The sequence below is a fragment of the Lipophrys pholis genome (genome assembly GCF_963383615.2).
Source record: "Lipophrys pholis genome assembly, chromosome: 20".
Lineage (NCBI taxonomy): Eukaryota > Metazoa > Chordata > Actinopteri > Blenniiformes > Blenniidae > Lipophrys > Lipophrys pholis.
The window spans coordinates 4860652-4875849 of NC_137648.1; the positions used below are offsets into that span (position 1 = coordinate 4860652).

Here is a 15198-nt window from a genome sequence, read left to right on the forward strand (position 1 = left end):
AACAAATCTTATCAAGGAGACACATGAAAACTGAGCAATATACTATTGAGGGTGAGACATAAGTTGACTTCAGTTTTGTTCAAAAAGAAAATTATCTCTTGATAAAATACGTTTCTGTCATTATTTTTATAAATTACTGTTGCTCGAGATCACTTTTTACTCAGTCTTTCCCAGTCTGGTAATCACAATACATTTTTTTCCCTACATTTCAAGTTCAGTAAATCAGTAAATTACAACTGTACTTTTTCATTACCTTTTTTCCCATATGTGAATCAGCACATTTGCAGAGTGACAAGTGTTTGCTTTGCTAACCAAGGTGTCAGACATCATGTAGCGACGAATAATGTATTGAGGCTATGTATTTATCAGTTGTTGTATGAAAATTTAACATAATTAAAATTTGGTTCATCTGAAGAAAAACAAATATGATTGAAATTATAACTCATATATAGAATACTTATATAAACTGATTTTGTATATGTTGTTTATATTGCTCTTTGAAATATGTTTCTGTTGGTTGGTCATTTGTGGGCGGAAAAACTATACATGGAGGGCAGGATGCACAGGTGGAGTAATTTTGTTGTTTGCAGTCAGGGAGAGTGTCACAACAAACATTTATTTTTATCGTGCTAAAGAGAAATTATTAATCGTAATATTATTAAATTGCCAATATTAAATTACAAATATTACATGCATTTTTCATTTGAGGCAGGATTTCCCAGAGGGCCGGGAAAGCAACTTCAAAGGGCCACGTATCCCCAGCTCTGAGCGCCATGTCTATGGTGAGATGCCCCATCCAAAATGGCCGTGACGCTGGCTCACTCTCCTACACGGACTGTGGCGTCTCAGCTCGGGCGTGATCTCGAGAGTGTTGTTTTCTGAAGTCTCGCTGCTTTTGTCTCGCGAGATTTGGCAAAAAGGAGACAAGAACTGGACAAGTCCGGAGGGAGGGTAAGGCAAGTCTTATCTCAACTTTATTGTTTTATGTGTCCCTTGACAACACTTGGGAACACCGTAGCCTGTCTAGTTTATGGTTTTAGATTCGATATTTCCTCCACGATAAGTGAAAACCAGCGGAAGTGAGCGGTGCGTAGGCGGACGTGTGACTCGACGCCCAGTTCTGGTTTATAGAAGGTTTATTGCCACTCCTCTCACCCAGAGGTCTGCAGCCTGCATGGCCAAAAGACACAGTTTTGTGACTTTCCACCAAATCAAATTTACCTGGAGCCTGCAGAACACGTTTGACCTTTAAAGTAAGGCTAATGCGGCTTCCAAAGTTTCGTTTATACCGATATTTATGAGGATTCGATTCCAATTTAGAATGGTAAACGATTCATTACATCTTCAGCTGTGTTTGCACCTGAAGGTTTTCAACCTTTTTGACATGTTAGAATATAATAGAATAATATAGCAACATTAATTGAAAACATGGATAGACGGAACAATTAGTTTTTAACATTTTCTGACAGGAATTTGTTATTAGTTTTATTTCTATAATATATTATTCTTTGATTTCTTCCCCTCTCAGACTAACTGGAGTCCAGATGAGTGTTTCTATGGATGAGGAGGAGGATGGAGCGGACTTTGCAGGATCTGACCTTCTGTCTTTGAGGAGCGACTGGTCCAAAGAAAGACCGCCGTTCTTTAACGGTGATCCTAAACCCTCAGACACAAGGTGAGAGAAGTGATCATAAAACTATTGTATTTATGTAAAGAAATCAAATTGAAATACATTATAAATACATTTTCTTAAAGCGAACTCACTCATTTTTGTACACTACCAGTCAAAAGGTTTTGAACACCCCAACTTTTCCAGTTTATTGAAGTCGTTGGAGTCCACTGAATAGCTTGAACTGGTACAAAGGTAAGTGTTGTATGGCCAGAGGTTTAAAAAACCCGACAGCAAGATAATGACCCGAACAGAAGTCCAGGCTGTGCCAGAAACGAGTGTCTTCAGCTGTTATATCTGCCAAAGGAGGCTACTCTGTTAAATCCAAAGTTTAGAATGTATTTTGGTTTATAAATTGATTTTAAATGTCACTGTTTCCCCTCTCAGACTGACTGATGTCCAGGAGATGAGTGTTTCTATGGATGAAGAGGAGGACGCAGGATCGGACCTTCTGTCTCTGAGGAGCGACTGGTCCAAAGAGAGGCCTCCGTACTTTAGCGGAGACCCTAAACCCTCAGACACAAGGTGAGAGATGTGATGAGCACATTTGATTACTCTCCCAGCAATGCTGAGTTTGTCTTTGTTTATGCTTGATTTTCTCTGCATTGGACCAAGTACTGTATACCACCGGGGAAACAGGTCTGAAACAGTAAGTGAGTCTAACGGAAAATAGATGTCTGCTCATCTTCGTCTTGTCTTTTCAATGTCAGCAAACCTAATGTGATAAAGTTTGATTTCCACGATGTCGTGAAAGTTTCCCTAACAGACATACAGCTGGAGATCAACTGGAGAAAAGTGGCGCAATGATAACATTCAAGCTGCTGGAAAACACACAGCCAGAGCTGTTATTCAGCCGGAGCCACAGAAAGTCTCAAAAGAACTCAACATCCCTGATACTGACGGGGCTGCTGGAGGACAGACATGTAACGGGACCCTCTACGGAGAATAGCAACTGTGGTCCAACCTGGACTCGGACGTCACTGACCAGCTGCTGTCTTTACAGCCTTATGTCATCATTCCGAGGACAAAAGACCCAGACCTCCCGAGAGGAAGTGACAATCAAACGCTTTCTTTGTTTTTGACGGGTCAAAATCCATTAGTGTGTTAAGAAAAAGTGGACAGATCGGTGATAGTGCGGTCCAGTGGGGATGAAAAGAGTGGGTCTCTATCATGCTGCATGTCTCACTGACAATGAAATAATAAAAACAAATATTATTATTGCTTTTTTATTTTTACATTTTCTTACTTTGATTTGCTTTTGGCACTGAACTCCTGCAGTCGTTCAAGCTGACTGTGATCGTTCCTTCTGAATGTCGCCGTTTCTCCTCTCAGACTGACTGGAGTCCAGGAGAGGCATGCTGGTCTGGATGAAGAGGAGGATTCTGACCTTCTGTCTCTGAGGAGCGACTGGTCCAAAGAGAGACCGCCGTTCTTTAGCGCTGACCCTCAACCCTCAGACACAAGGTGAGAGAAGCCATGAGAAAACTGTTCATTTCATTACTTTTCCAGTCTTGTTGTATTTCCTGTTGCTGATGCTCGGTTCTCTCCGCAAATTTGTTTTGAAATTGTTAATTATTTACAGTAGCTGTATTCGCGAATAAGCCATAACATTAGAACCACTGGCAGCAAACTGGTTCAGGGTCCCCAGATGAAAGCTGAAGTGTAAGACAAACTCGTTCCTACCATTGGCCATCAAGCTCCTGGGCCGAAAGTGCATTCTATCACAAGCTGCGTACTGTATTACACTCATCTGCTGACCGCACAACATATCAGCTCCACACGTCAACGTATTGGGCCAATCGGATGGAGCCCTGCTGCACTACACTACACTACACTACACTACACTACAACAAAGTGCAGCATACTGCTTTCGGCTGCCACATTTACTACACTGTCACCTGCATGAGTGGAAGGCGGTTCTCAGTGCACATGAGTGCATGGTTACATCATCAACATGTTACTGACAGTGAAGCTTTTTCCAAACTGATCGAGCGAAAATGAAGCCTTGTGCAGGTGATTGACATTGTTCGGTTATCCAGTAATATTCAGTCTCTGCACTTCCTGTTGCACATCATCATCACCACTGCCATCCAAACAATTGACATGCAGCATTGAAAACCGTTCTACGCATTCTGGCTCAGCACCTGCAACTGACTTCTCATTCCCCCTCTGATCACACAGTGACTGAACAGTAGTAAACAGTAGACCTTTATTATAAGACGACAGCGCTTTTTTAGAAATATTTCCAGCGACCAAAGAAGAATCAACATCTGCTCATGGCTTTTAGACTCTTAGCTAAATTGTTCTGCTATAAAATAAACTCGCTAAATATGAATTTGGTGACAAACAATGGCCAACACTGTCAATCAATCCTATTGAATTCTGAACTTCTGACTGTTGTGAATAACCGTTTTGACAGAAAGAAGAAGAGGAGCGTTGTTGCTGACGAGGAACGGCTGTCCTTCTGTACTTGGCATCAGGATGTTCTGAAGGATCCAGTCTATAGTGGTCTGCAGAAGGTTCTAGATGAACACAAGGAGAGTCTGAGGAGCAGATGTGAACGTGTGACTGAAGGAAGTGATGAACCCGGAGGAGGAACCCTCCTCAACAGGATCTACACTGAGCTCCACATCACAGAGGGACAGAGTGAGGAGCTTCAGAAGGAACCGGAGCTGAGGCAGCTGGAGATGGCCTCCAAGATGGAGAAGCACCATGACACTGCCATCAGGTGTCAGGACATCTTCAAAGCCTCAGCCGAGCAGCAGAGACGCATCCGAGTGGTTCTGACCAACGGCGTCGCCGGCAGTGGAAAAACCTTCTCGGTGCACAAGTTCACTCTGGACTGGGCCGAGGGCCTGGAGAACCAGGACGTCAGTGTGCTGGTGGTGCTCTCCTTCAGAGAGCTGAACCTGGTCAGAGAGCAGCAGTACAGTTTTCTCAAGCTGCTCCAAGTTTTCCATCCGACGTTACAGAAGGTGACGGCAGAGGAGCTGGCTGTCTGCAGGCTGTTGTTCATCGTTGACGGTCTGGATGAAAGCAGAATTTCTCTGGACTTCAATAGCGGGCTGATTGTTTCTGACGTCACACAGAAGTCATCGATCGACGTGCTTCTCACAAACCTCATCCTGGGGAATCTGCTTCCTTCAGCCCTGATCTGGATCACTTCCAGACCTGCAGCAGCCAGTCTGATCCCCCCTACCTGTGTGGACAGATGGACAGAAGTGCGAGGCTTCACCGATGCCCAGAAGGAGGAGTACTTCAGGAGGAGGCTGAGCGATGAAGATCTGAGCAGCAGAATCATCTCCCACATCCAGACATCCAGGACTCTCTACATCATGTGTGGAATCCCAGTCTTCTGCTGGATCACCGCCACAGTTCTGGAGCACATGTTGACCACAGAGCAGAGAGGACAGCTGCCCCAGACCCTGACTGACATGTACTCCCACTTTGTGCTGGTTCAGACAAAAAGGAAGAAGAAGAAGTACCATCAGGGACCTGAGTCAGGTCCAGAGGAGCTGAGTGAGGCTGACAGGAAGGTTCTTCTGAATCTGGCGAAGCTGGCCTTTGAACATCTGGAGAAAGGAATCATCATGTTCTACCAAGAAGACCTGGAGCAGTGTGGTCTGGATGTGACTGAGGCCTCGGTGTGCTCTGGAGTTTTCACAGAGATCTTCAGAATAGAGTGTGTGATCTTCCAGAAACCAATCTACTCCTTCGTTCATCTGAGCATTCAGGAGTTCCTGGCTGCCGTCTACATGTTCAACTGTTACTCCACCAAGAAGACGGACGTGCTCGAGAAGTTCCTGGGGGACGACTGGGAAACCTGCAGATTCATGGATCTGTGTGAATTCATGATGAAAGTCACGAAGAAATGTCACCGGAGTGAAACTGGTCACCTGGACCTGTTCGTTCGATTCCTCCATGGCCTCACTTTGGAATGCAACCGGGAAATCTTAGGAGACCTGCTTGGTCGGATAGAAATCAGTCCACTATACATCAATGGAATCATCGACAACCTGAAGAAGATGAAAATGTATAAAAACTCTGTATTCAGAAGTCGAGTGATAGGCCTCGATCTGAAGAAGATGAATATGACTCCTGACAGGAGCATCAACATCTTCCACTGTCTGATGGAGATGAGGGACCTCTCAGTGCACCAGGAGATCCAGGAGTTCCTGAAGTCAGAGAACAGATTGGAGAAGGAACTCTCTGAGATCCACTGCTCAGCGCTGGCACACATGCTGCAGATGTCAGAGGAGGTTCTGGATGAGCTGGACCTGAAGAAGTATAACACGTCATTGGAGGGTCGATTGAGGCTGATTCCAGCTGTGAGGAACTGCAGGAAGGCTCGGTGAGTCCACATGTCACCATTAACCATCTTGATCAATGTAGATCAGTGACCTACATCTTTAAATTCACCCATTTATTCATATTAGTTTCAGGTGTAGTTTCATAAAAGGAAAATGGTTGCATTATGTATCTAATAATATCTCAGAAGGACAAGTATATTATCCCTCCTGTAACATCAAAAACAGCCCAACTTTCGGAACCTTGAGGCCATTGAATCACCAATTACCAATCACGTAATAGTTAGCATAGCGTGGTTACTAGCGCGTTAGTAACAAAAGTATTGGTGGGGTTAGGGGTGCACAGTATCCGATATGTGCTGACACCCAATATTTTTAAAACAAAATATTGCTGATACCAATATATTCTGGAGTCAAATAACGTGTCCACAGGATCCCTCAGTTTCCCGATTCCCAGTCATTGCCTATGGGAAACGCACCGCGGTGCATGCTGGGTGCAGTGAATTTCAAGCTGCATTGCCTTGCGTCGCCCGGGAGATGCCCCCCACCTCATTTGCATGAAGTTTAATCCTGCCAGCTTTATGCACCTGATTGGACAAGCGTGTCGTCTGGGGGTGCTGTCCAATCAGGTGCAGCACTCCAAGCAGTGTTAGATGCTACGTGCTAAAGAGTCTCGGGACTCAGACGTGGGGCATTCTTCGTTTAGTGTTTGTCTGCAGATACTGATATCATCCCTACCATATCATGTTATTCCTAACACGGCCCACAATTAAAACAAAGTTGATGAGACTTTCAGTGTTTGTACTCGATGTGCCTCCATGCCTTCATAACGGCTGATTTGATTCCTCATCCCCAGACTGAGTGCCTGTGGGCTGACAGAGGCCCACTGCGAAATCGTGGTTTCAGCGCTCAAGTCCAACCCGTCACATCTGACCGAGCTCGCGTTGCGGATGGCCGACCAACAGGTGACGGGGGTGCAGATTCTGAGTGCTGGATTGAGGAGTCCACACTGTAAACTGGAGACTTTAAGGTCAGTTCATGGATGGATGCTGCGACAGGTTCGGACTGTCGTGGGTTAAATTGTAAAATTTCACTTGTATATACTAATAGTTGGATCATTTGTGAACAGTGTTAAACACTTTGAGAATGTTAAAGACAGTGAAAATGCACAATATGTGTCATCCATTTACAGTTTATTCTCCGTCTTTTACTCTGTACTCAGATTTGAACGCAGCAATCTGGCAAAAGGCACCTTAGTGTTTCTGCTCTCCGCCATCCAGTCCAACCCCTCCCATCTGAAACATCTGGACCTGAGATACACCATAATGGGGGAGGCAGCTATGAAGCAGCTCTGTGAATTTCTGGAGAGCCAACACTGCAAACTGGAGACTCTGGGGTGCGTTCACTGACTTGTACTGGATTCTCCCATCTTTAATCCACACTTCAATCTCTTTAATGTTCAATAAAACATTTGATTTAAAACATGGGTGCTACCCATTCACAGTGTTCTTAACCGTATTTACTTTCTCTGATAAGAGCTCATTCAAACTTGAACACCTCCGATTGATGTGAAACAATGTCATCAGCGTCTTTTCTATATTCCTCAGATTGAAGCACTGCTGCAGAGTGGAGCTCAGCTGTTCTCTGTACTCGGCTCTGAAGTCCAAACCCGCCCTCCTGAAACACCTCAGCCTGAGTAGCAACTACATATACGATTCAGGGCTGCAGCAACTGTGTGGGTTTCTGGGGAGTCCACAGTGCAGACTGGAGAGCCTCAGGTCAGCTCTAATAAGGCCAAACTACCCTTTCTTTAAGCAGCTCATGCTCATCACAGCTAATGTGTTTACAGGCCAATACTTGCGTTCAGTAAAACATTTGTAATGTTGACCACCTGTTTAATACTGTTTAGGTCGACTTATTTCTGCCCGACATACGACAGTCTTTGTGCTATACATTTGGTGGTAAATACAAACACACAGTTACGTTAATGTCTTTGTGCTCAGAGGTTTGTTCATGCACATGACGGTGCTCTTTTTCATTCCCCTGATTTACGGCAGTTGTAATTGGGCCTCTCGTCATTTTTTGTGCCTCACATCAACATTGAGGACACGGTGTCTTTACTCGCTGCCTGTTAAATCCCACCTACGAACACTAGAAGTCATCAGAATGTGTTCAGGACCATTTATGCTCCCTTTACTTGTGTGAATTGGTACATGCGATTCAAATTTTGCCATGCGTCTCTTACAGTAAACAGTACATCCACTAGAGGGCAGTGCAATTTAGAGTACAGTAGTGCAATGGAGATGAGTCCTCTCTTTTCTCTTTTTAAAAGCTTCCAGGCGAGGTAATGGTGTCGGTGTGCTTGTGTCCATGCGTAGTTTTTTGAAGATCTTCCATTTCTGTTGTCTTCTTTGTTTCTTTTGCTGCTCGCACATGAGCTGGACTACACAACACTGCCCCCGCAGGCTAACAGTGATACTACTCCACATGCTACACAACTGTCAGCTCCCACAATATGTACTGAATGATTACACATGTAATGAACGCAGAAATTGCGCTGTGTGTATTCGTATTAAGTATTAAGCATAAATATGACCATTTTTATAGTACTGACATGTTTACATATTTCAGAGTTTCAGGTTGCACCTCTTGGTGTTGAGCATTTAAGTTTTCTAAAGTTGAACCTTCTGAACGATCTTCAGCGGTAGGAACTCTCTGTGAACCCTCATCTTCTGTTTTTTTTTTCCCAGACTTGGAAGTAGCTGGTTGACAAGTGATGCCTGTTATTCCCTGGCGTCGACTCTGAAGTCCATCCCGTCGTCTCTGAAGCATCTGAAACTGAATGGAAACCACAAAATCGTGGATTTGGGAGTGCAGCACCTGTGTGGCTATCTGGAGAGTCCACTCTGCAGACTGGAGACTCTGAAGTCAGTCACTGTGTCTTAGTTGTGTGTGTAGGCGTAAAGACAGACGTTGGAGGTCTGGAGACTGATACCTGATTAAGCTGCTGCTATTTCTGATCCCCAGTACCTCACGCCTAACATTTGCTCTTGTGCACAGCTCAGAAACCTTGCTACCAATTTACAACAATCTTTTCTCTTCTTTGCATCTACAAAAGCTAAATTTTCCTTTTTTTTTTTAAATTTGTGGATCCTGAACATTCTCCAGCGCTTATAAATAAATCTAACACTGAATGATTTCATGCTACAACAATGCCCTCTATACTTATCATTGTCTTCTTGCTCTTGTTTTGTTTTCAGTCTGCACTATTGCGGTTTGTCCTCAGACAGCTGTGGTTTCCTGGTCTCTGCTCTGAAATCCAACCCCTCCCATCTGAAACATCTGGACTTGACAGCCAACAAGCTGCAGGAGTCAGACGTGCAGCCACTGCTTGAGCTTGTGGAGAATCCAGCCTACAGTCTGCAGACCGTGAGGTCAGTAGCAGTTGGGAATGCACTGATTCTTGTTAACCAGCCAACCACAAGAGCCACAGGCTCATTTTTATGTCATTATGCCCAGTCCTGATTGCTTTATCCACCTTGGACACAAGATAAATGCCACTCCTTTCATTCCAAGTTTTCCCCTGTACATGAAAGCTACTAGAACAACAGCTCCAGTCCATCTTTAGGAGTACGTTATATTGTTTGTCACCTCCAAATCAGAGGACGGCAACATCATGCAGTCAACCTTACCGTTACACCCTAGTTTATATAATCCCCGGTGCACGATGCAGAAGCTAATACATTTATAAAGCTGCTGTATTTGCTGTACTAGCCTCCACACTTTTGAATTAATGAATTGCAACTTGTTTCAAATATAGCGGACAGCCTCCTGTGTAGACCCCGGTACAATTCACAGTTCATTTGGTGATTTTTAGCTTAAAGTCTCAAAACTCAATGTGCTGGAGTCCAGCGGATCCAACACCGGCTTCTCGTGAGTCAGTCAGAGGGTGTTGGAGCCGATATTCACTTAGTTTACACCTTAGCTCTGATAATCTAGAGCTTTCAGTCCCTGTTATGTGAGGAAGTGTGCAGGGAGAACATGCATGCTGCGCTGAAAGGCCCCAAGCCTGGACTAAATTGTAGGTTTATATATGTTTTAGTCCATTCGGTGAGTCTCTGACTGAACGGCTGTTTTGATCTCCTTTGTCCTCTCTTCTCTCCTCAGCTGGAAGGCACGCGACACTGTGTGATCTCAGACGGGATTCTGTCTCTCCTGAAGATACGCGGGGACGTTCAGTGGGAGGAGGCGGGTGTTTTTAAATGGAGAATACATCACTAAAGACCAGTTAATGAACCTTTATTGATAGAGCACTTTTCATTCCATACTATGCAACACAAAGTTCCCCTAAATATAAAAAAAATCCGTCCCTACCTACTCAACCCCCCCCCCCCCCCCCAATGTGAGAAAAACACATAAAAAAAGAAACGACTGAGCACCGAGCTCGAAAACATGACTGCAATGAAGAGAATACAGCGTATTAAAAAGTTAAAACAATAAGAAATAGTTTTTAGTTGCCCAAAAGACAAAGAAAAAAACAACTTAGATTAGTAAAAGTGGACATTAAGCAGAAGCCTTATTAAAAAGGTGACATTAAAAAATGTCCGTGCTCTCTGCTGCCCTCATCTCTGGTAGAATGTTCTGTAAACGTGGGGCATAATGATGGAAAGCTGGCTCACCCTGAGTTTTTGTCTTTGTAATAACTAACAGGCTGATTAAAAGTAGCTCAGTCAAACACAGTTTTCTGACTTGTCCAGATGGATTTACATTTAACAGAAGTCTCACTCTTATTCTCAGGATCCATGATAAAAACTTCAGTCTTGTCACGTAAAAAGTCCTCTTCCATTCAGAATTTGTTAAGAAATGTCACCAGGAGGCATATCAATATACAGTACAACTGTGGAAGTGGATGCCAGGTCTCCTGGTGACATTACCAATGTATAAGTTAAAAAGCAAAGGACCAGGATTGAGCCCAGGGGCACTAAACATTTAATTTCACAGACTTCTGAAACCCAGTGCTTCAACATGTTTAAAATAAGGTCGTGATCCAGTATATCAAAGGCTGCTTTTAGTTGAAGATCATCTGCATTCCATCCAATATTGAAACAAGCAAATAGGTTTACACCGACTTATGTAATCATGGTCTTTATCGATTACTGTTACCTCTGTTATTTAGCCATTTTATTGTCTTGTTTACTTTTTTCTTCATGACTATATATATATATGTGTGTGTGTGTGTGTATATATATATATATATATCCCTTTGCTTTCTGAAAAAATAAAGACAAACATCAGTCAACCTCTCTGGTATCTTTGATATCTCATCAATCATGGAAGATCCATGACAATAACTTGGTTTCTGATGAAGGACAGATCGTCTTAGAAACTGCACAAAATCCATGTGACCAGTGAAACGCAGCGACACAGTACACACAAATGGAAAAATCCCTCGACTCAGGATTTTGAGGTCCTCTGCAGTTTGGTGAGTTTGGTGGGCCGCTGGGAACCATGAATCCAGGAGAGGTAAGGTAACACGGGATCAGCTCTGAGTTCCCTGTTTGCAGTGGTAATATATCGGACGACAGAAGAGGTCTGGCATGAATCATGATGTTTGCAGATGACATTGACCTGTGGAGAGCAGGTGGAATAGAAACTGGAGGGGAGAGGAATGAACTTCTGTACAGACGAGACAGAAAAAGGAGTAACAGTTCAAGTACCCGGAGATGGAGTCCTGAGTTAACGCAGGAGGACAAGTTCAGACGTAGTGGGCCTGTGCTGAAGAGAAATCCAAGATACATGAGAAACTGTTGGGAGATGAAGACGATTCTTAAAGCGGCATTTTCTGTTAACATCCTCTCTTAATAAAGTGATTTCTTTTTTTTTAACATTACAATAAACTTTCATCCATCCATCTTTCAGTCACATCTTACATTGTTGTATTTCATTGAGTGTAAAATCTTCGTATTACTTGGTTTTTTATTTACAATTTACAAACTTTTTAAAGTTCTGAATAACTTACAAATTTGTACATTGCAGTTGTTTCATTTCCTTACAAATGCTCTTTTCTCCAGTATCAACAAACAATATAAATTTGCAATTAAAAATATATATATTTAACTTTTTCAGAATAAATTAGATACATTAAAATATTTAAACCAACTTTAAACGATAAAAAGTTTTTTTTTTTTAATATATTTTGAAATAAAACGAACTTGATTTGATATCGGCTTCATCTTAAGGATGGACACATGTTCCATCTGTTTAACCTTCTATTCATCATTCAACTGGTTTGTGGGGCAGTTTCATTCCTGTTCAGGAATAAAATAAATAAAGAAAAATTTGTTTTTTTGAAAAGTGTCTGATTACAGTCTTACAAGAGTACATTTATTACCTCCATCTGACAAGACCAAAGTTTTGCGATGTGTTTGGATTAAGACACACAGAAGAGGCAGCAATGTTGTGCTTTCAGTTGCTCAGTCATTAACACACACACACACTCCGCTTCATGTCTCCATAGCAACGGTGAAACTCTTTGCACAGCCTGTTCACTTCCTGGTTTCCTGTTCCTCTGCATGCTGTGAGTTTGTGTTTCAGCAGCAGCTCCTCGGACCTGATCAGCACCGGTGAGTCGTCGCCACTCAGGCCTGCAGCAATCGGTTTAGGTTTGGATTATAGCTGTGATGTCATTCTTAGCGAGAGCGGGCGCCTGTTTTCATAAAGAAAAGCTTGTAAACCAACATTTAATGTGACCCTCCCTGCAGCAAACAGCAGTTTGAGATTATCAGGCGAACATAGTGAAGGATTGAGACGCTGCGGAGGGGTGGTGGAGACCAAAGATGGAGCGAAAAGAGTGATGATTCATCTAATGTCACATGGCGCCTGACAGAAGAATGATGCTGTTGATTTGTACCAATATGTTGTAACTCAGATGGCAGATCCAGACTCTCAGACTCCAGAACCGGAGGAACAAGCCCCAGTGGACCCCCGAGCTGGAGACTCTGGCGCTCCGTCCTCAGGCTTGGAGCTCCAGGCTGGAGGTCAGGCTCCACTGTCTGCCACAGAAACCGACCTCCATCCCGGGCTGGAGAGCCATGCTGGTCCTGGAGGAGAAGAAGAAGAAGAGGAGGAGGAGGAGAAGGAGGGAGGAGATGTGACGACGGTATCTCGCCCCAGACCACCTCAGGTCCCCCCTCAGAGAGGTACAGGCTACGAAGCCAGAATCAGTTAAACAGTATAGATCTCTGCATGCATACCAATAATACTATTTATAGTGAAATAGTTTAATAATATTTAGAATAAGGATTTAAGTAAACAAGTTCCACACACAGTCTTTCACAAAGTCTCGACATTTTTGTTCTGTCCCCTCATATTATCCAGACGTCTTGGGCAGAGGGCGCCGGCGAATCGGAGGCCAGAACCTGAGATCTACGAATCGCATGACGTCTCCGGTGGCTGCTCCGTCTCCAACCGCCGGCACCGCAGTAAGTGAACCTTCAGCAGGAGGTGAACCTTCAGCAGGAGGTGAACCTTCAGCAGGAGGTGAACCTTCAGCAGGAGGTGAACCTTCAGCAGTAAGTGCTGTGATTAAACCCTGTTCAACTTTAATGTCATTAAAAAAAAAAAAAAGAGGCAGAAATCGGTGAAGATTAAACTCCAAATCATGAAGTGAATCTTCCACCAAGTCAGTGTGAATCTCTAGAAGCTTCTGGCGGCTGTTTTCTCTGCAGCCGTCCGGGAGGAGGACGGTGCTGCTGTCCAACGAGGCGAGGAGGGAGATAGTCAAACAGGCGCGAGCCGTGAAGGACGAGAGGCGGGCGACTCTGGACGCCCGACATAAGTACCTGATCGCCCGGCTGGCTGACGGCAGCAGCCTGGGAGAGCCGGAGGTGGAAGACGCCCTGATCTCTGATGACAAAGTAACTCAAGATGAAGCTTTTGCATTTGTCTACTCAATTTCTATTTGTGTATTCACGTTTTGATTGTTTTTTTTGCATTTAATTGACCCTTCCTGACCACCATACAGCAGCCTTTACAAATGATTAATTCTGGGTGTTTTTTTTAATTATCAGTGTCATCTCGCATCTTGCTGACAAAACTGTTCATCCCTTCTTTATGGAAATCATTTTCCCTCTTTGAATATTTCACATCTGATTCCTCCAGTTCGGCCTGATCGATGATTTCTTCGTTGCGAACGGCTCCAAGAAGCTGATTTTCTTCTATCAGAACGTCAAACAGGTGACTTCACTTGTTCAAACAAAAAAATGGCTTCCTGCTCTTTTCAATGCCTTACACCTCTTTCTCTCTCTCTCTCTCTCTCTCTCTCTCTCTCTCTCTCTCTCTCTCTCTCTCTCTCTCTCTCTCTCTCTCTCTCCAGAATTTGCCGCCCAGTCACTCCTCCTTCTCGGACGTGGCGAGCTCAGCCGTGGCTCAGAGGAAACTCTTCCTCACCACAGGAACCTCAGAGGTAGATTGCACTTGCTTCATCACACTTCATTAGATGGTGACTGAGTACACACCAGGAGAGTGTTTTTACACAAGCACCTGTATTACCACTGTACTAACAGTGAGTTCCCACCAGATTTCCTGTGTTGACAGCAGCTCCCCGACTCCACAAACGGTAAACGGCCAATAAAAGTCAAACGGTTTTGAGTCAAAAGAAAATGCGTCGATGCTTTTGGGAGAATTTGCTTCCCAAGATGGGATCGGATTGAACAGAAGACGTGACCTTTGTACGATGGTTTATGAAAGCGAATCCGTCGGCTTGTATTCAGTCTGAGATCAGAACAACCAGGCTGAACCTCTTACTGCTCACCATTGTTCAGCTTCACAGGGGAGAATGAGTCTGTGTTCGGTTTCTATGGATGAAAATCCCGTTTGCAAGGTGATTGGAAGCTTTTCCAACAAACAGCTCATTGTGTGACTCAGAGCTGGTTAGTGACGATACAATGTGAATGCAACTCTGATTTTTTTCTTTTCTTTTTTTAAATCATTTGTGCCTTTTCAGAGCAATGTGAGGGTTCTCTTCTGTGAAGCAGAAGAGTGCAGAATAAACGGCATTCTACCTTTATGGCTTTATGGAATTCAATTAAATTTATTTACAAATGCAAGCGAGAATTTACACTAAATGGTTCAAACGTTCAAAGGGTGTTCAAATTATACAGTGGACATAAACATAATCTACATGTTAGAATATACACAAATTTACATTAAACATACAAATAA

The 15198-nt window shown here is 43.6% G+C and overlaps 2 protein-coding genes across 4 annotated transcripts in view; both read left to right on the forward strand.

The window, feature by feature from the left end:
* Window positions 1-903: 903 nt before the first annotated feature.
* LOC308125689 (NACHT, LRR and PYD domains-containing protein 3-like) lies at window positions 904-10405 on the forward strand. Of its 3 annotated transcripts, none has more exons than XM_080489619.1 (11): window positions 904-956; window positions 1529-1675; window positions 2057-2194; window positions 3002-3133; window positions 4089-6020; window positions 6833-7006; window positions 7199-7372; window positions 7584-7754; window positions 8727-8903; window positions 9237-9410; window positions 10144-10405. In XM_080489619.1, the coding sequence occupies exons 2-11, from the start codon at window positions 1545-1547 to the stop codon at window positions 10166-10168; spliced, it is 3228 nt and encodes a 1075-aa protein (XP_080345745.1). In that variant the 5' UTR covers window positions 904-956; window positions 1529-1544; the 3' UTR covers window positions 10169-10405. The 3 variants fall into 3 exon arrangements, with proteins under 3 accessions (XP_080345745.1, XP_080345744.1, XP_080345746.1); XM_080489618.1 differs by having other exon boundaries at window positions 905-951; XM_080489620.1 differs by having other exon boundaries at window positions 909-951; window positions 9263-9410.
* Window positions 10406-12904: 2499 nt separating this feature from the next.
* Window positions 12905-15198, forward strand: part of LOC308125899 (dynein axonemal heavy chain 5-like) — a gene marked incomplete at both ends in the record, with an annotated part of 63442 nt that continues 61148 nt past the window's right edge. The window contains 5 exon segments of the mRNA XM_080489939.1: window positions 12905-13013; window positions 13354-13457; window positions 13704-13892; window positions 14137-14211; window positions 14351-14440. Coding sequence (XP_080346065.1) covers window positions 12905-13013; window positions 13354-13457; window positions 13704-13892; window positions 14137-14211; window positions 14351-14440 — 567 coding nt within the window.

What these genes read in the sequence shown, in the direction of transcription:
- LOC308125689 (XM_080489619.1), top strand. Translation starts at nt 1,545, where the DNA reads ATGAGTGTTTCTATGGATGAGGAGGAGGATGGAGCGGACTTTGCAGGA. An exon ending in CCTAAACCCTCAGACACAAG is followed by an intron (nt 1,676 to 2,056) that starts GTGAGAGAAGTG and finishes TTCCCCTCTCAG; the next exon opens with ACTGACTGATGTCCAGGAGA. An exon ending in CCTAAACCCTCAGACACAAG is followed by an intron (nt 2,195 to 3,001) that starts GTGAGAGATGTG and finishes TTCTCCTCTCAG; the next exon opens with ACTGACTGGAGTCCAGGAGA.